The 19,685-nt window shown below is 50.6% G+C and overlaps 3 protein-coding genes, 1 non-coding gene and 1 pseudogene across 4 annotated transcripts; 1 reads left to right on the top strand and 4 right to left on the bottom strand.

Annotated features, from left to right (window-relative positions):
- Window positions 1–2,011: 2,011 nt before the first annotated feature.
- LOC122168102 (olfactory receptor 14A16-like) lies at window positions 2,012–2,872 on the bottom strand. The gene has a single exon (XM_042833162.1). It carries the CDS (start codon window positions 2,870–2,872, stop codon window positions 2,012–2,014), a length of 861 nt encoding a protein of 286 aa, XP_042689096.1.
- Window positions 2,873–10,068: 7,196 nt separating this feature from the next.
- LOC122168100 lies at window positions 10,069–10,811 on the bottom strand (annotated as a pseudogene).
- Window positions 10,812–12,070: 1,259 nt separating this feature from the next.
- Window positions 12,071–13,605, bottom strand: LOC122168105 (butyrophilin-like protein 2). Its single transcript, XM_042833166.1, has 4 exons — window positions 13,506–13,605; window positions 12,828–13,214; window positions 12,283–12,476; window positions 12,071–12,094 (listed from the first exon to the last, which is right to left on the bottom strand). The coding sequence occupies exons 1-4, from the start codon at window positions 13,603–13,605 to the stop codon at window positions 12,071–12,073; spliced, it is 705 nt and encodes a 234-aa protein (XP_042689100.1).
- Window positions 13,606–16,400: 2,795 nt separating this feature from the next.
- On the bottom strand, window positions 16,401–19,446 carry LOC122168104 (zinc finger protein 436-like). Its single transcript, XM_042833164.1, has 3 exons — window positions 18,998–19,446; window positions 18,249–18,404; window positions 16,401–17,652 (listed from the first exon to the last, which is right to left on the bottom strand). Exons 1-3 carry the CDS (start codon window positions 19,368–19,370, stop codon window positions 16,505–16,507), a joined length of 1,677 nt encoding a protein of 558 aa, XP_042689098.1. The 5' UTR covers window positions 19,371–19,446; the 3' UTR covers window positions 16,401–16,504.
- On the top strand, window positions 18,756–18,837 carry TRNAL-AAG. Its single transcript has one exon. It is a non-coding gene; the product is annotated as a tRNA-Leu (tRNA).
- Window positions 19,447–19,685: the final 239 nt, after the last annotated feature.

Raw genomic sequence — 19,685 nt, 5'->3', positions numbered from 1 at the left:
TCCTCCACCAGCTGGACCCTGCCCAGCCCCAGTGTGTCCCACACAACTCACAGCCAGGCCTGCTCTGGGCTCTGTTGGGCTCTGGGCCAAGAGAAGGATTGGGCCATGCTGCCCATTCCTCAGTGCAGGCGCTGAGCCCAGTGCCCTCGTGGAGAGGTCCCACTTCGGCCATCAGCTCTCAGCAGTTTATGATGAAAAGTGCTGCTGGGAACCACTAGTGTGAGTTCTGGAGCTGCTGGTAGCTTCCTTGGGCAGAGTCTCTTTTCTGTTCATGCGAGGGAACTCAGGCTGGATTGATGTCCTGGGCCTCAGGATCACCTCTTCCTGCTCCCTTCTCCTGTGTAGCTCCCACAGGCTACAGGCAGAGCACCCAGAAAAGAGCTCATCCTGCATATGATCACAATGGGACCCTGGTGCTCCATCTGCCCCCAGAACCCACACAGTCTTGTCTAAAAGTGATCCTTGGAGAAATGTAGGACGGCCCTTCGGAGGGACTTAGACAGGCTGGACTGCTGGGCTGAGGTGAATGGAATGAGGTTCATCAAGGCCAAGTGCTGGGTCCTGCACTTTGGGCACAACAACCCCATGCAGCGTTACAGGCTTGGGGATGAGTGGCTGGATGAGTGTGAAGAAGAGAAGGACCTGGGGGTGTTGGTTGATGCTCGGCTGAACATGAGCCAACATTGTGCCCAGGTGGCCAAGAGGGGCAACGGCATCCTGACCTGCATTAGAAATGGCGTGGCCAGCAGGAGCAGGGAGGTGATCATCCCCCTCTACTCAGCACTGGTGAGGCTGCACCTCGAGTACTGTGTTCAGTTTTGGGCTCCTCACTACAAAGAAGACATTGAGGCCCTGGAGCGTGTGCAGAGATGGGCAACAAAACTGGTGAGGGGTCTGGAGCACAAGTCTTATGAGGAGCAGCTGATGGAGCTGGGATTGTTCAGTGTGGAGAAGAAGAGGCTCAGGGGAGATCTCATTGCACTGTACAACTTCATGAAGGGAGGTTGTGATGAAGAGGGGTTTGTCCTCTTCTCCCAGGCAACTAGCAGGACACGGGGTAATGGCCACAAGTTATATCAAAGGAGGTTTAGATTAGACATAAGGAAGAACTTTTTCTCTCAGAGAGTGGTCAGGCACTGCAATGGCTGCCCAGGGAGGTGGTGGAGTCACCGTCCCTGGCAGTGTTCAAGAGGCGTCTGGATGACGTGCTGCATGATGTGGTTTAGTGCTGGTGGTGACAATGGTGATGAGGAGACGGTTGGACTAGATGATCTTATAGGTCATTTCCAACCTTGTGATTCTATGATTCTATGCCAAAGTCAGACAGGGACTGAGGAAGAACTGTAAGGTCATAGGGCTCCATGCCATGCTTGCCTCTGCAGGGAAATGTCATGCTCAGATCAGCTCCCATCAGTCCCCATCTCTCCTCTGATCTGTTCGGCCATTGATGGGTGACTCTGTACTGATTGTACTGGTCAGGGTGGGAAGCAGAACCAGATGGATGGGGACAAGTGCAGCTATACTCCCTGCCTGGGAGTCAGTGGTTGTGCAAAGTGCTTGGAATGACAATGAAGAATTTCCAAAGCCACTAGGAGTGTACAGGTGTGCCTGGGAATGATAGAAATCTCTCTCCATCCTCCCTCCCCTGTGCCTGTTCCCCACTGCCTCAGTGAAGACTGCAGACCCCTCATTTCCCTGAAGATACAGACATGGGACACAGGCTACGAGAGTCAGCTCTGACCCACATCGTATATGAGCTCCAGGAAAAAGAGTAGGGTGATGCCTCAGCAGAAGTAATCAGAATTCTAGTGCAATCATTAATTATAACCATTAATAAAACAACAGCAATATATGTATAAATTAAATAAATATTATAAACATTAAAGAACATAAAATAGGCCCATTATGGGGAAGACTGTGAGTCATTAGCATAGAGTGATGAGGAGTTTATTGTTGCTACAAAGTGTCCATGTCATCATTTTCCTCACTGCATCCTTGAGCTCCTGGTTCCTCATGCTGTGGAGATGAGGGGATTCACTGCTGGGGACAACACTGAGTACAGAAATGATATCACTACATCCAGGGATGAAGGGAAGAGGGAAAGGGGCTTCAGGTAGGCCAAAAAATCAGTGCTGAGAAAAATGGAGAGCACAGCCAGGTGAGGGAGGCACGTGGAAAAGGCTTTGTGTCGTCCCTGCTCAGAGGGCATCTTCAGCACGGCCCTAAAAATCTGTACATAGGAAATTATAATGAAGATAAAACATCCAAAGCCTAAACAGACACTAAGCGCAATAAGCCCAATTTCTCTGAGATAGGAGTTTGAGCAGGAGAGCTTGAGGAGATGGGGGATTTCACAGAACTGATCCACAGCATTGCCATGGCAGAGTGGCAGTGAAAACATACTGGCAGTGTGCAGCAGAGCATGGAGAAGCTCAGTGCCCCAGGCAGCTGCTGCCATGTTGGCACAAGCTCTGCCACCCAGGAGGCTCACGTAGTGCAGGGGCTTCCAGATGGCAATGTAGCAGTCATAGGACATGATGGTGAGAGTGGAATACTCCACTGAAAATAAAACCAGAAAGAAAAAGACCTGTGCAGTGCATTCTGCATAGGAAATGGCCCTGGTGTCCCAGAGGACATTGGCCATGACTTTGGGGACAGTGGTGGAGATGCAGCCCAGGTCGAGGAGGGCAAGGTTGAGGAGGAAGAAGTACATGGGGGTGTGCAGGCGGTGGTGGCAGGCTGCGGCTGTGCTGATGAGGCCGTTGCCCAGGAGGGCGGCCAGGTAGATGCCCAGCAAGAGCCAGAAGTGCAGGAGCTGCAGCTGCCGCGTGTCTGCCAGCGCCAGGAGGAGGAACTCGCTGATGTTGGACATTTCTACTTCTGGGTGTAGAGACCTATCCAGGAATGGTAAGAAAAGGAGGTACTAGGCCTGCCTTTAGAGGAGTCAGTTTCGCTCTAAGACAAGGACAAATGAAGGTTTCTACCAGTCTTTCCTGCATTTGAAAAGGGATGTTTTCTGCAGTTGAACGAGTCAGATTCTGTCCACTGTTTCTGCGGGGATATTCACTGTTGATCAAAATGAGAGATGAAATTGCTACATTGTCCATCTGCCTGTGTACGTGAAGAAGGAGAGATTAATCTCTTCATACTTTGCCCTCATTCAGCAATTTGTCCCTAATATCAGAACCGGAGATCTCATACTCCCATGTTGGGCATGGGAACGTGGCTCATTACTACAGAATTGATTCAATCCTCTGCATTTGGCCTTATATTCTAGAGTACAGCCTCATTTTGCACCAATTCCAAATATTCTAATACAGTATTTTTCCTGGTACCAAATGAGTAATGAAATTTAAACAGCTTGATAGTAAGCCCACAGATGAAAGTAAACTTCTCACCTTGCTCTTCAGAAGACAAGAGGTAACCCAATCAACTACTTATGTGCCTTTTTGGGATTTAGATTACCCCATAAAATTTAGGAAATGGAAAAATTCTTCAGGCTTTTCTTCTCAGCATAAACACAAGTGATTGCTCAGAGGCAGAATGTCCAGGCTGTCCAGAAAGTCATTGTACAAATCCTCTCTCCTTCAGCTCTGCTCTGGAGAAAAGGAGGAAAGGGTCATGGTAAGGCTTCTGATTCTCAGGGCTGGAGAAAGAGCACAAAGGAGCTGTGCCCATCTTGGAGCTTGTGGCAGCTTTCCAGGGCACCTCCACAGTGGTAGTCTTGAGCTGATGTCTCCCGGGGGATGGGAGCTTACTCCTGAAACTGAAACAACTGCACTGCACTGAGCTTGAAATGCTCAAAGAAGACAGCAGCTGTTGCAGAAGTGCCAGAGAGAGAAGAGTAGCATTACACATAAATGGAGAAAGGAGAAAAAAAATACTGTGATCCTCCTGCTGAGGGAAGCAAGGTGTGAAGAGACAGCCAGCATTCCAGAAAGACTTTTCCTTTTTCCCCCCCCCCCCCCTCAGACAGCAAAGTCACAGAGTAACTCTCAGCCTCTTGAATCTCTCAGCAAAAGGAGCCCATGTCTGGAGAAATGCAACTCTGCTCTACAGATCTGTGTCTGCAAAGGAGCAGCTCATGGCCTGGCCCCAGGTCTGAGAAGCCAGAGGCTGCGCTGGGTGGGAGGGGAGCACAGATGGTTTGCTCACAGGAAGACATCTGCATTGGAAGGACAGATGTTGGGCAGCCCAAACCCACTCTGCAGAGCCTTTCTGTGACAAGTTGCTTGTCTGTCTCTGTCCCTCTATCTGCCCCCTGGAGCTGTCCCTTGCTGTAGCTATTTCTTATCAGTCACAGACCTCATTCCAGCCCCTGTGCATTCAGCTGTCCCCTGCCGACCCCTCCTGGCAGCAGGGCAGCTTTCATGAGCATCTCCCTGCCTCCAGGTACTAAGCAGCAGGCCACACAAACCCTGATGTGGCCAACAAAAGGGATTCCATTACTGCATGCAGGCAGAGGAGTGGGCATGGGGAATTTATGAGGCTCCTGGCAGGTTTTATAATCTCCCAGTGTAATGATTCAGGATTCTCAGTGTTGTACCCTAAGTTCTCCTTCCTTCCCTTTATGAGTAATCTAAAAGCACAAACTGAACTGAAACACAAGCTCTGCTTTTCCTGTACTGACAGAAAGTCATCTTGAAGTTCCTGCTTTGCTGTGGAGCCATGAATCCCCTGCCCCAGGCAGCAGCTGTGGCAATAGAAGGTCCCTGCCCTGACGGGGAGCTCCTTCCCCCCACACATCTCCCCGCAGCACCCTAGGCAGCTCCCCGGGCAGGCTGAGTGCTGAGCCTGGCAGGTGGCAGAGTCCCTGCCCCAGCACACAGCCCTGGGGCACAGCAGGGACCTGCTCTGCAGGACAGCCCTGGGCAACTGGCTGCAGCCCTGGCTGCACAGCCTGCAGCTGTTGGGACACGCAGCCCTCAGGGCTGTGCTCTGATGCTACAGCAGGGAAGCCCTCAGCTGGAGCAGGTCCTGCTCTGCAATAAAGAAACATGGAGTGGCTCCAGACTGATACGCTGGTCTAACAGGACCAAGAGAAACTGGATGGTCTTGCGTACTTTGCCCTACCAAGAGAGACCTACTGTGTTAAGGTCTGCCAGCATTTGTCATCCAGTGGACTCTCAGCATTCTCTCTTGTACACAGCATGTGGTATTTCTCTCCCTTCTGTCTCCTCATTGTTACCTACTGGCCATGTCTTCGGAGTCCTGCACTGTGCAGAGGAGCTGCTCCTGTACCATCAGCTGTACAGCTCCCTGTGTCCCAGAAGCCCGGCCCAGCTCAGCAGCAGAGGCACAGATCAAGGGATCCCTTTCTCCATCCCTTTGGACTCCCTGCAGATGTCCCTAGGGCTCCGCAGGATGATACGTGGAAAAATATTGAAGGAGTCCTTGATGTTCCTTCCCTCTGTGTGGGAGAGCACTTTCCTTCCCAGCAGTGTCACTGCTCCTGTCAGAGACAGAGTTAAGTAGAAAAACCACCCTCCCTTGTCCCAACACAGATAGGACACCCGGGCAGTGACAGGCAGGGATCACAGGCACCCAAGCAAAAGAAAATTACTCAGATGAGTTGATTGAGGTACCTCATTCTGGATCTGGAGATATTGTTTGGGTGGGAAATCTCTCTAAGTGAAGTGAAAGGTACCTACATAGAGTTCAATTGAACCTATTTTCTACTCATTTTGTTCAAAACATCATCCAGAAATACTGAGCTGAGAAAATGGATTCATGTGCCATAAGGAGAACTAAGTCTCTCTCTCTCTTCAGCCCAAGCTGTACTCCCTAGCTGCCCTGGGAGTAAAATGGTCTCTGTCTCATGTACACCCTTCATTGCCTAGCCATGTTCAGGGCGGCTGAGTATAACACACATGCCCAAATACTGTTCCATATAGCCCCTCCAAGTAAAAGCCGAATATGGCCTGCACTCTGCTGCCAGACGGGTGGGGAAAAACACACTGCCATTGTCAGTTGTGACACGCCACTTGGCTGCCTTTGACTCCAGTTCGTATTGGAGTTCTAGCATGCCTGGCACAGCAGTGCTTAGCAGTGGCATGACTTCATTCTGGCCACGATAGTCCTCTCAGCCTCCACTCTCCATTAGACTTTTGGTCCAAATAGGACATTAGTGAGTATGGAGGACCAAATGGGTAAATGAGTCTTGCTGATTACTCCTTGATTCTGCAGTTGGTGAATCAGATGATGAATGAGAAACAGGAAGTCCCAATTGGTGCAATATTGATGTCAATATACCATTGTCGTAGCGATCAGCACCTGCTGTTTTTCTGGTCTTAGCAGTCCTGCAACAGAAGGGACTTCTGAGAGACCAGACAAGGTATACAGCTACTTAATGTCCTCCATCTCCAAGGCAGCTATACTGAAAGCCCACCAGGACCCTTTTTGAGTCCTTGAAGTGCACTCTCCTGAAGCAATCTGTAGCAGGGATGTACGGAGCCTCAGGGCCAGTCACAGTACTAATCACAAACATTTTTTTGCCATTCATTTAGTTAGGCTCACTTTGGCCTCCAGCAGAGTTAACTCCTGGATTCCCCTGTCACTCCTGAAATACAAATCGGTTTTGTCCCTTTATAACTTGATGGCATTAGAGTTGTGAACCAGTGTCAGCTAGAGCCTCATATTGCTGTGGTAGTGATGTGCCAAGCCATCAAATCTATACAGTCCAATAAACCCAATTGCCCCTTTCCTCTACGTAGTTGGAGGCAGGGTCCCTCGAGTTCTGATTTGTGTATTCATTACTCATCTTTTGTGTGTAAAAACCAGAAGGTTCACTGACAACCTCAGAGATAAGATCAGACTGTCTCTCTGTCTGGAGAACTGCTCACTGGAAACTGGAGCCACCATTTTCCCAGAAGTATCTTCTCTTGTGATTGTGTTCCCTTGCACTTTACATACCCATGCTTGTAGGGCTGAGGTGGTTTTTCCATCCCACTTTCTCATACACTCTCCATGGTCACACAGGTAAAACCACAAAATGGTACATGGCTGTTACCTTGAGGCATGGGGCAAGTGACACGCTGTGCATTTCTAATGCCATTTGTGCTTTCCACTTTTTTTTTGTCAGTCATGAAATCCCAAGCTGTGAGGTGTGGTTGATGCAACCATGGATGGGAAGCTGGGCGTGAGCCATCAATGTGCCCTCACAGCCCAGAAAGTCAGCCATACTCTGGGTTGCTTTAGAAGAAGCGTAGCCAGCAGGGTGAGAGAGGTGATCCTGCTCATCTACTGTGTGCTGGTGAGAATTCACCTGGAGTATTGTGTCCAGATATGGAGTCCTCAGTGCAGGGGAGACATGGACCTGCTGGAGCACGTACAAAGAAGGGCCACAGAACTGATCCACAGAATGGAACATCACTCTTATGAGGATAGGCAGAGAGGTGGGGCTGTGCAGCCTGGAGAAGAGAAGGCTGCAAGATAACCTGAAAGCAGCCTGTCAGTGCCTAAAGGGGAGCTACAGGAAAGAAGGGGACAGAATCTTTAGCAGAATCTTGACAATAGGATGAGGGGAAATGGCTTCAAGCTCAAAGAGGGTAGATTTAGGTTAGATATAAGGAAAAGGCATTTTACGGTGAGGGTGGCGAGGCACAGGCACTGTGCCTCTGATGGACCACTGATGTGGTTGGTGCCCTGTCCCTGGAGCCTTTCCAAGTGAGGCTGGATCAGGCCCTGGACAACCTGATGGAGCTGTGGTGACCCTGTGCACTGCAGAGGAGTTGGGCTAGATGACCTTCAGAAGTCTCTTCCAACTCTAAGGACTCTATGATTCTGTGATTCTAAGACTAGGCCAAGTAGGAAGGGGTTTGGTGAGTATGCCACACTCCCTACTGTTCTCAGGCTAAGGACATCACTGAACACACCAACTGGTTGGTTAAGTTTTGTTTGTTTGTTTAAGAAATACTTGAATCTGCGTGGTGTTTGCAATTGTATAATGCTGCTAACCAATTAACTAATAGATGAAGTGGGGATGGCTGCCTCAACATGAAAGCCATTTGTCTATCTGTGAATACAACCATCCTAGAAGTTCATATCAAGCCAGGAAAAGATCTTACAGAATTTTGCAACAACCTGTACTGCTGAAAATGCCTCAGATTGGAGCAATATGAATGGTACTACCAATACCCCAAATCCCTAAGTATGAGAAGCAAGAAATCATTTGGTAAAGTTACACTGGATAAGCACCTGATAGATGTCATGTTTTTAATGCTTGCAATCAAATGTGACTGAGTGTACTTTCTTTCATTTTGTGTCATATGTGAGTCTTGAATGACCCACATGTGGACAGATGGACCTTGATTCCAGGATGACCCAACAGGTTGAATGATGATATTGATAATCATAATAATGATAATGTGTTTTACCATGGTGTAAGTACAATCCCCTTTCATTTGTGTCCATAAGGGCCCAAAATGGCCACGGGCCTGTGAGGGGCAGATTGTGTTTTTGCAATGGAAGTTTTCAGTATTTTCTGTGAATAGCATAGGGTAAGAAACCTTTTACAAAGAAAACTCCTGAACATAGTCGGGACTGGGGCAGTTTGACCTAGAACTGGCACAGGCACTAGGGTAAAGGAGAGACAGAACAAGTGAAAATATTGTCTTCCTATCACTATAAAAAGTCCAGAACATACACTATAAAAAGTTTAGAACATATCCAAAGACAATGGGGTGGTAACAGACATTGTATGGAAGTGTAACCATAGCTATGGAAGTGTAACCATAGCTATGGAAGTGTAACCATAGCTATGGATGTGTAACCATAGCTATAGAAGTGTAATTTAGTTATGGAAGTATAACATAGCTCTAGCATCAGAAGACTGTGAGCCTGAGATGCTCAACCATTGAGTGTCAGGAGAGGCTTTACCTGCGTTGGACTCAGGGTATATAACGGAATGGATTTCACTAATTGGTTCTGCAATTTCTACCTTGCCAGTAGGGGGTGTGCGCCCAGTATTGCAATAATGAATAAAAGGCCCATCACAGGGATCTTTGCCTAGAAATTGTTGATCTTGAGCATGTTTCTCACAGCATAAGATAAGCTCGCTGCTGTTACGAAGACTTGTGTTGAAACTGTTTTTTGAGCCAATGGACTGTTAGTGGAAATGTCCTGAATAAATGTGTTAGACAATAAAAACCTTGCGTGAGAAAATAAAGGAGAATTTTTGCACAAGAACCCTGTGTCGTGTTGCTAACCTGCAACAAGCAGCCCCTTGTCTTGTGATGGGAACAGTGAGACAAACTCTGACACAATGGTGCATATTGCCTATTCCTGCCTGCTACCTTACTGCCACTGGATGCCACTGTAGAGACAACAGGACTGCTGTCAATTCATCTGAGACCCGAGGGCTACCAGGACTGTAGAGGGACAATAGGAAAGCATGGAAATGGAAAGAGAGCAGCAATCAAAAAATCACATCTTGCCCTTGCCCATTGTCATGGCCCCAGGAAAGCAGCAGCCCTGACTTGAAGGCAGTGAGGAGAAGAATCACAGAGTCACAGAATCACAGAATGGCAAGGGTTGGAAGGGACCTCAAGGATCATGAATCTCCAACCTCCCTGCCACATGTAGGGCCACCAACCTCCCAGTCTGATACTAGACCAGGCTGCCCAGGGCCCCATCCAATCTGGTCTTGAACACCTCCAGGGATGGAGCATCCACAACCTCTCTGGGCAGCCTGTTATAGCTCTGTTACACCACTCTCATAATAAAGAACTTCAGGTGCAGAAGCCCACTGAGTAGTGAGGGGCAGCCGCCAAGGAAATTTGGGCTGCTGCTCAACTTGGTAGATGGGCTCTTGGCCCCTGAATCCCCCCTGCATAAGGGGGTTTCTCCTCCAGCTCCAGAGGAGAAGGGAAGAAAAGTGAGCTGAGAGAAATGATTTTCTGCTGTCATCTTCATTGTGTTCATGCATATGGGAAGACGAGTTTTGTAGGCACATGAGATGACTGGGTCAAAATATATAATTCACTATAATAACATAGTTAGAATAACTATATTTAAAAGAAAATGCAAGTTTTAGGATGCAATAAACACAACATTTAACAAAAAGTTGTCCTAATATAGCTGGATTTCCCAAAGTTTCCTCAGGGCATCCCTGAGCTCCTGGTTCCTCACTCCATAGATGAGAGGATTCACTGTGGGAGGTACCACGGAGTACAGAACTGCCACCACCAGGTCCAGGGATGGGGAAGGAATGTGGCTTCAGAGGGGCAAACAGGAGAGTGCTGACAAACAGACAGACATGTGAGGGAGGCACGTGGAGAAGGCTTTGTGCTGTCCCTGCTCAGAGGGCACCCTCAGCACGGCACTGAAGATCTGCATGTAGGACAGCACAATGAATACAAAACAACCAAAGATTAAACAAAGACTAGATTAAACAAAGACTAAAATATACAATACCAGCTTCCCTGAGACAGTCTGATTCTGGGCAGGAGAGCCTGAGGATCTGGGAGATTTCACAGAAGAACTGGTCCACAGTTCGCAGGTCACAGTGAGAAGAAAAATCTCTGCAGAAAGAAAGAATAATAAAAAAAGACCTGTGCAGTGCATTCTGCATAGGAAATGGCCCTGGTGTCCCAGAGGACATTGGCCATGGCTTTGGGGACAGTGGTGGAGATGCAGTCCAGGTCGAGGAGGGCAAGGTTGAGGAGGAAGAAGTACATGGGGGTGTGCAGGCGGTGGTGGCAGGCTGCGGCTGTGCTGATGAGGCCGTTGCCCAGGAGGGCGGCCAGGTAGATGCCCAGCAAGAGCCAGAAGTGCAGGAGCTGCAGCTGCCGCGTGTCTGCCAGCGCCAGGAGGAGGAACAGAGGTGCACAGAGGAGATTTTAGAAAAGATTTCAGAGGAGTCAATCCTGCTCTAAGCCTCTGGAGACATGGAAGTTTCCATCAGTACCTCTTAGATTTGAAGTGGGAAGTTTTCTGCACTTGGATCCCTGCTTTAATTTATTCAGATTCTGTCCAGTGGTTCTTCGGGAATATTACCAGTTTATCACAATGAAACATGAAATTGACACAATGTCCATCATTGTGGGTAAGGAAAGATGGCATTCATCTCATCCTACTTTTCTATCCTTCAGAGATGGGTCCACAGTAAAAGAATCACTGAACTCATGCTCCCACGCTCAGCAAGGGAGAAAGAGATGCTCATGAGATCAGCACTGAACCAAACTTCTACACATTTTGTCATATTGGTAGGGGAGAGCCTGACTTCAAATCAATTTGCAGAATGCGCTTTCTTCCAATCCTGTATGAGTAATAGGATGAAAAAGCTTTGCTGTATGCAGTCTCCCACTGATTAAAATAATCTTTACATCTTGCTTTCTATAAGATGAGAGAAAAAAAAGTTTCTATGAATTGGATATAGATTTCCCCTTAAAGTTTGTGACTAAAAAATCTCCAGGTTTACTTTCCTGGCATAAGGACAGGTCAGCGCTCAGAGGTAAAGCCTTCTCACTGTCACTTAGAGAAGAGTCAAGCTGATCTGTCCATCGGGCTTGTTCCTACCTGCCCCATGCTGCCCCTTGCTCAGCTGGTGGATGGCTGCACCCACAGGTTGCTCCAGAGAAGAACCCAGGCTGTGCAGAGGGCCACTGTCCAACTGCTCTCTCTCAGCCCAGCTCTGGGAGGAAGGAGGAAAGGGACATGGTAAGGCTTCTGATTCACATGACACTGAAAGGCTGCAATGAGGTCACCCTGCAGCCTTCTTTTCTCCAGGCTGAACAAGCCCAGCTCCCTCAGCCAGTCTTCATAGGAGAGGTGCTCCAGTCCCCTGATCAACTCTGTAGCTCCTCTGGACCCTCTCCAACAGCGCTCTGTCTTTCTTGTACTGGGGGCTCCAGACCTGGGCACAGTTCTGCAGATGGGGCCTCACAGAAGCTAGAGAGGGACAATCACCTCCCTGTCTCCTGCTGGCCACCCCTCTTCTCATATAGCCCAGGATCCTATTTGTTTTCAGAGCTGTAAGAGCACACTGCTGGCTCATATTAAGCTTTTCATCCATCAGGGCCCCCAGGTCCTTCTCTGCAGGGCTGCTCTCAAGCACCACTCATTCCAGTACTTACCCAGCATTCATCTTTTCTTTCTGCAAAACAGAAGCAAAGGAAACGCACGGTCAGAGGGAACATCTTCTCTTTCCATGGCTGCTCCCATTCCTACACCCCAAATCTTTTTGTTCAGGGAAATGGCCGATGACCACTTTGGTCCCAAAAATTTTATTTAACAAGCAATATTGGAATCTCAGGAAAAATCTCCCTTCCTCCTCCTGTGTACCTCCATGGACCAGAACTCAGCACCACCTCGACCATCCCTGTTGCTGCACAACACCTCCCTGCACTTCATCCCCTCCACTCTCAGCTCTCTTCGCTTTCTATAGAGAAAAACAATGACAACAGATGAACCAACCAGAAGTGTGATGATCACAGCCAGAGCCACCTTCCAGGGATGCACAATTTGGGAAAAGAGATCTGGAAAAAAAATCAGGGAAAGTTGTTACTTTTCCATTCCCCTATGTGCAAAAGCAAGACACAGACTTGGGAGACAACAGAACCCAATGAAGCAGCAACCAGGGAGCAGTGCCATACAATGGCAGCATCCCCAACTTGGCACAGGTGGAGGAGCTGCTCAGCATCTTGTGCTGAGACATGGAGAAACCCATCGCAGAAACCCAACCCAACCACCTCATCCATGCAGATCCATCCCCAAATCAAACCATGTGCCCACTCCAACTCCGGCATCTCATGGAGCAGTTCAGCCCCATCCTCTTTCAAAGGTTGCTGTCCTTCAGCTCTTCATCCATGGATACCCCAGCCATTGACCTGACACCTCCAGGTTCACCACAGCGTCCGCATAGCCATCACCATCTTGCACAGCGCAGATATATGAGCTGCTATCAGAGGAGCTCACTGCAGTGATGCGCAAATCCAGGTTTCCATCAGAGAGACAATTCCTGAGTGGTTCTGTCCTCCCTTTACATTCCACCATCTGTTGCAGGCACACTCCATTTTGGTAGTGGGGCACAAGCCCAGAGGACCGGTGCTGGATCCATCTGATGTCTGATCTCTGAGCATCCTTGCAAGAGAACAACTGGTAGCGCAGCACAACATCCTGTCCCTCGTTGGCAGTGACACGGAGGCTCAGTGCCACCACCCTGAGCTGGTCTGAGCAATGAGATGGTGAGATGGTGGCTGTGTTAATATGGGGACCTGGAACGGCACAGGGTGAGTTGGTGTATGTCCCATCTCATCTAAAACCACTGGAGAAGGAGCAAGAGAGAGTGGGGAAGGATTCCTGGGGGTGGGAGCCTATTCACAACATGTGGAGGAGGTGAAGAGACAGAAATTCTACCCAAAATCACACATTTCATGAAAGAACTGAAGAGAAAGGGAAACTCAAGTGGGGCTGGGTGCTGGTCTTGGGTTCTCCCTGTCCCATGGCTGCTCCCCTGCCCCACAGAAACACCTCTGCCAGGCACAGCAGCCACACAGGACCCCTACCTGATTCCAGATGGAGGAGTTGCAGAGCCACAAGATAAACAAGGAGGCTCCTCCAGGGGAGGGTGAAACTGGGGTGGTTGCAGCCCAATAGGAAGTGCATCTGTGGGAGAAGGGGAGGGGAGAAGGAGTTGGGGAAAGGTGAGAGAGGAAGGAGATGGAGATGGAGAAGATGGGGAAGAGGATTTGGAAAGAATATGTGGAAAAAGCTCGTGGTGAATATGAGGGCAGAAGCTGTAAGAGAAGAGAGCTCGAGCCAATCAGCTTTGCAGTGGAGTCTCACAACGAGGGATTGTTCTTAGAGGGTCCAATTCGCAGCCAAAACCTGTAGCAAAGCAACTCTATGAAGCTGAGGGGTAGCGATGCAGCCATCCCATCTGCCTCCCCCAGCAGCACAGCGGCTCTGATGAGGGTGGGTGGAAGGAGGAGAGCTGATATCCTCCATGCCTGCAAAGTGGGGCCCACAGAGCACAAATGTTGTGCTGTGCATCTTAAGGTCTCAGTGCTGCAGATAGTGCAGGGAGGGGTGCAGACAGGGGGTGATCATCTGCCCCTCAGTTGGACAAGCGAAGGCCTCAGGGATGGAGAGAAGTGAGGCTGGGAAGTCTGACCCAGTAACATGGGATGGCAGTGGGTTATGTCAAGCAGGAATTGCTTTATCACTGGGAGCATTGGGAGTTCAGGGAATCGCTGCACCCAAAGAGCAGCATGAGGGGAGCGATGGCTACAGGACTGTAGGCACAGCGTGTACATAGTGCATTTCTGAGACACTGGTTGCATGTTATCTGTATTAAAACATGGGAGGGTCTCTGTGCCCCATCTGATGGCTGTTGGATGAAGGCCGGCAGTCATCCTCACAAAGGCTCGGTGTGTTCCCCACTGTGCACTTCTTTAAGGGGAGGTACCCAAATGGGCCTCTGCTGGTGTTGTGTGCAACCAAAGTTTCTGCTTTGCGTCTTTACCCACATCCGTCCCACTCTCTTACTGTGACATGACAATGAGTTCTCATGGCCTCACTCCGAGGGTGGTCTCTCTAGTTGCCCAGGGAGGCTGTGGATACCCCATCCTTGGAGGTGTTTCAGGCCATAGGATGTGGCTCTGGGCAGCCTGGACTGGTGGTTGTGACCCTGCACATAGCAGGGGATTGGAACGATGTCATCTTTGAGGTGCTTTTCAACCCAGGCCCAACAGTGATTCTGTGATTCAATGGGAGGGGCCCAGAGGGTTACAGCCACCAGGGGAGGAGGTAATGGGGTCACTCCAACGTGGGGCAGTTGGCAATGGGGCAAATGGTTGTGGAATCCATAGCTGACTTTCCACTGGGGCTTGATGGGGCTCTGCATCTACCAGGAACGTGGACCCATAGGACATGAGAAAGCCATGAGCTGCACTGCATGAACACTTCTCCCAATTTCTTCAACTTCCCATAGGTTACAGGGACCAATAAAGCTGCCAGAGCATTTCCTGAGGGTGCAGGATTATGGCTTGCAGCAGCTGGCAGAGGTGAGTTTGTTCTGAGCTATGCCCAAGGTGTGATGGTTTCTTTGTTCAGTAGGGATTTTTTTAAGTAACTGACCATTAATGCAGAAATTAATGTTTGCCCTGTGACACCCCCACATCCCCTCTTCCCATGGTGGAGGGCTCTGGGAACCAGGAAGTGTTTTTGTGGAAGGTGGGCAATCACTCGGTGCACTCAGTGCATGGAAAATGGAATTATTCCTCTGATTAAGGAGAGCTGTAATAGGGGGAACTGAAATGGGGAGGTCTGTCCCCTGGGATGGAGGCACCCCAGATGCAGAAGTTCCCCCCTTCCAGCTGTGCTCCCACCGGCGACCCCCCAAAAGATACTTTGTGGAATTCAAACCCATGCCCGTGCTGGGACTGGAGCCTTAATCCAGTGCCTGAGACTGCTCAGCCACGCCACCTCACTTCTCCCTCTCTTTCCCACTGTGCTCAGACCCCATCAACCTCAAAGCCCACCAAACTCCACTGTCCCCCCCCAAAGGAATTCCACCATCCCAATCCCCATCATCCTCCATCCCAATGGAATCACACCATCACAAACCCCATTGCCCTCGACCCAATGGGGTCCCACCACCCCAAACACAATCATCCTCCACCACAGTGGGGTCCTATCATCCCAAACCCCATTGACATCCATTCCAGTTGAATATCACCACCCTAAATGTTGGTGGTAACCCATCATCCTGCACCACAACAGGGTCTCACCACCCCAAACCCCATAATCCCCCACCCAATGGGGTCCCACCATCCCAAATCTCATCAATCCCCACCCACTAGAACCCCACCATCCCAACAGAGTCCCGCAATCCCAATCTCCATCATCTTCCATCCCACAGAACCCCACCATCCCAATGGTGTCCCATCACCCCAATCCCCATCGCCCTCCAGCCAATGGAGTTGAACCCCCTAAGAAAAGACCAATCCTCATTGGATTTTGTTGGGAAAGCCACAAAACTGTGGGCCAGCAATGGGGACACAGCAGAGCTCTGTGGGGAGAGGGCTGTGAGCTCATCAGGGCGCCTGGTGTTGGTGCATGCGGGGGTGCTTCATGAGCATCATCCCAAACCCAGTCAACCTCCATTGCAGTGGATCCCACTGACCCAAATCCCATCTTAGTCCACTTAGTGGACTCAGTGGGCTCAGTGGAATTCTGCCATCCCAAATTTCATCATCCTCCATCCCAATGGAATCCCACCATCCCAAACACCATCATCCCCCAACCCAATGGGGTCCCACCATCCTAGACTCCATCATCCCCTGCCCAGTGCAATCCCTCCATCCCAATGGAGTCCCATCACCCCAATCCCCATCGCCCTCCACCCAGTGGAGTCCAACCCCCCAAGAAAAGACAAATCCTCATTGGGCTTGGTTGGGAAAGCCATAAAATTGTGGGCCAGCAACAGGACACGGCAGAGCTCTGTGGGAGGGGGCTGTGAGCCCCTCAGAGCCCCGTGGTGAGGGGGAACCAACCGACCCCATCATGGTGCTTGGCGCTGGTGTGTGCGGCGGTGCTTCATGAGTGACGAACTGGAGACAAAGCGCTTGGTGCAGCTGCCACACGGGTACGGCTTCTCGCCGGTGTGGATGCGCTGGTGGATGATGAGTGTGGAGCTGGCGCGGAAGCTCTTCCCGCAGTATTGGCAGCTGTACGGCTTCTCCCCAGTGTGGATGCGGCGGTGCCGGCGCAGCGTGGCGGCTTCACGGAATGCCTTCCCGCAGTCGCTGCAGGCGTGTGGCCGCGGCACCGTGTGGCTTTTCTGGTGAAGCAGCAGTGCCGAATGCAGCCGGAATGCAGCTCCGCACTGCAGGCAGTGATGGGGCATCACATCCTTGTGCTGCCGGTGCTGCTGTGCAGGTGTTGCACTGAGGGCTGAGCTCTGCCTGTATTTAGCATTTAGTTCTGGTGCATGATTGTGGTGCATGTGCAGCTGTGCCACGTAGGCTGTGTTTGCAGCACTGCTGGCATTGCTGCCTGGCAGCATGTGGCTCTTGCGGTGCTTGCTGAGCGATTTGTTGGCCATGAAGCGCTTCCCACAGTCGGGGCAGCCATAGGGCCGCTCCCCGCTGTGGATGCGGCGGTGGGTGAGCAGCGTGGCTTTGGACGTCAGCTTCTTGCCACAGTCAGGGCAAGTAAAGAAGCCGTCCTCCGAGTGGCTCTTGCGGTGCTTGCCCAGTGACTTACTGGCCATGAAGCGCTTCCCGCAGTCGGGGCAGCCATAGGGCCGCTCCCCAGTGTGGATGCGGCGGTGGGTGATGAGCGCGGCATTGGAGGAGAGCTGCTTGCCGCAGTCAGCGCAGGGAAAGTAACGGTGCCGGGCCTGGGGTCGGCAGTGCTTCTTCTGGTGGTCCTCCAGGGCGGAGCTGCACATCAGCACGCGGCCACAGCGGGTGCATGGGGATGGCTGCGCACGGCGGTGCAGGCGGCGGTGCCGTCGGAGCGACGCAGCATGGCGGAAGCTTTTCCCACACTGGGTGCAGGAGGTGCCAGTTCTTCTCCGTCCTGATGCAATGCTGCGGGGCTTGATTTTGGTCCCATCTTCGTCCTCATCTTCCTCGTCACCATCATCACCATCATCCTCCATGGATGCACCCTCTGTTGTTGTGGTTGTCCATCCATCATCAGCGTCTGTTAGGAATTGGGGAGGAAATGGTGAGCAGGGTGGGAATGGGGGGTGGGGATGGGGGGTGGAGGGGTGGGAACTGCAGGAAGGGGGTGAGAAGGATGGAAAGGGGATTGGAACTGCAGATATGGGATGGGGACCATGGGAAATGGATGGGGAAGATGGAAAGGGGTGTGGAAATAAGGAGTAAAGGGATGGAAACCATGGAAAGGAGATAGGAACCACAGATACAGGATGGGAAGGAGGGATGAAGGGATGGAAAGTACAGGGATGGGATGGGAACAATGGGAGCAGAATGGGAATTTGGGGGGAGTGGATGGGAATGAAGGACAAAGGGACGGAAACTGTGGAGAAGGGATGAGAAGGATGAAAAGAGGATGGGAACCATAGAAAGGGGATGGGAGCCACGGATAGGGGAAGAGAAGGAGAGGTGAAGAGATGGGAACTATGGGAAGGGGAAAGGAATCATGGAAAGGGGATGGGAACTGTGGGAAGGGGATGGGGTTCTGGTGGGACATGGACACATCCCCATATGGGTTCTCATCGGTTCCCACACCCACTTTCCCCCATTACACCCACCCCCATTTCAGTGCCCCCATACCTGAGCAGGAGGACCCAGAGGACATCTCGGTGTTGGGAAAGCTCCTCCACCTCCTCCTCCTCCGGACCCAAACCCACAGCAGCGGCCGCGTGGGCTCCTCATCCTCCGAGCTGAGCATGTCGGGCACCCACGGCTCCCCACTGCGCTCCTGTGGCCCTAAATGGGTGGGGGGCAATGGGTCAGGGCTGCTCTGATCCCACATCCCACCCCAGTGCTGCCAATGGAACCCATCAGTTTTGTCCCAGTCCCCCATATGGGGTTTGGGGTGATGTGATTCCATTGGGGTGGTGGGTTTGGGGTGGTGGGATTTCATTGAGTGGGGATAATGGGGCTTGGAGAAGTGGAGCTCTATTGGCTGGTGGGTTTGGGTGGTGGGATCCCATTGGGTGATGGGTTTGGGTTGTAGGATCCCATTGGCTGATGGGTTTGGGTGGTAGGACCCCTTTGGATCCCACTGGGTTGAAGATTCCTCATTGTTTCCCATTGGGATTTGGGGGTGTCCCATGGGGTAGTGTGGCCGAGCGGTCTAAGGCGCTGGATTAAGGCTCCAGTCCCTGCGGGGGCGTGGGTTCAAATCCCACCACTGCCAGAAAGCACCTTTTGGGGGTCCACGCCCCAGTGCCCCCCAGCCCCCCTCACATTTGCTCCCATCTTTTTGCACCCCAAGACATGAGGGGATCCCTATGGGGAAATGGGGGCCCCAAATGGGACTGTGAGTTTGGAGAGGGGGGGAGGGTCAGTGGCCCCACCTGTGGGGGGAAGCTGTGGGTGGCTGCGGTGCCCCGGGGGGGGGTGGAGAGCGGTGGGGGTGGAAATGACCGTCACTTCCTGCAGTGCTTCTGGGACCTGTGGGAAATGCAGGGTGGTGAAGGGGGGTGGAGGGAGATTGGAGGGGAATTGAGGAAATTTGGGGAAAATGGGAGTAAAATAGGGGGAAAATTGGGGTGAAATTGGGGACAATTTGAGGGAAATTGGGGAAATCAGAGGAAAAATGGGTGAAAACTGGGGCAAATGGGGAAATTTCAGGGAAATGTAGGAGAAAATTTGGGGGGAATGGGGAAATTGGGACAACATGGTGGGATGGGGAAAATTTGGGGGAAATGGGGGGAAATTGCAGAGCATTGGAAAAATTGGGGAAAAATGAGGGCAGATGGGGGAAATTTGGGAAAGATTGGGGGGAAATGGAGGAAAATGGAAAAATCAGAAATTAAAAAACATGGAATATGAAATCAAAATAAGCACAATTAAAATTAATTTGAAATCAAAATTAAGGGGAAATAAAATAAAATAAATAATTAAAGATGAAACAAATTAAAAAATAAAGTCAGAATTTAAAAAATGAGAATTTATTAAAGGAATAAAACTGATATTTAAAAAAGAAAACCAACATTGAAAAAAATATGGAAATGAATTTTTTAAAAAATCAATAACTAGAGA

This window comes from Centrocercus urophasianus, unplaced genomic scaffold (genome assembly GCF_019232065.1).
Source record: "Centrocercus urophasianus isolate 14NV4802_14NV808 unplaced genomic scaffold, USGS_Curo_1.0 seq_404, whole genome shotgun sequence".
NCBI lineage: Eukaryota > Metazoa > Chordata > Aves > Galliformes > Phasianidae > Centrocercus > Centrocercus urophasianus.
This window is presented reverse-complemented; position numbering and strand designations above follow the sequence as displayed.

Coding starts and splice junctions, on each gene's coding strand:
- LOC122168105 (XM_042833166.1), bottom strand. CDS start 13,605: ATGCACTTCCTATTGGGCTGCAACCACCCCAGTTTCACCCTCCCCTGG. Junction 13,215..13,505: donor ACTCCTCCATCTGGAATCAG/GTAGGGGTCCTG, acceptor GTGCCGTTCCAG/GTCCCCATATTAACACAGCC. Junction 12,477..12,827: donor GGTGAACCTGGAGGTGTCAG/GTCAATGGCTGG, acceptor TTTTTTTTCCAG/ATCTCTTTTCCCAAATTGTG.
- LOC122168104 (XM_042833164.1), bottom strand. CDS start 19,370: ATGCTCTGCAATTTCCCCCCATTTCCCCCAAATTTTCCCCATCCCACC. Junction 18,405..18,997: donor CCCACAGCTTCCCCCCACAG/GTGGGGCCACTG, acceptor CCACCCATTTAG/GGCCACAGGAGCGCAGTGGG. Junction 17,653..18,248: donor CTCTGGGTCCTCCTGCTCAG/GTATGGGGGCAC, acceptor AATTCCTAACAG/ACGCTGATGATGGATGGACA.
- LOC122168102 (XM_042833162.1), bottom strand. CDS start 2,872: ATGTCCAACATCAGCGAGTTCCTCCTCCTGGCGCTGGCAGACACGCGG.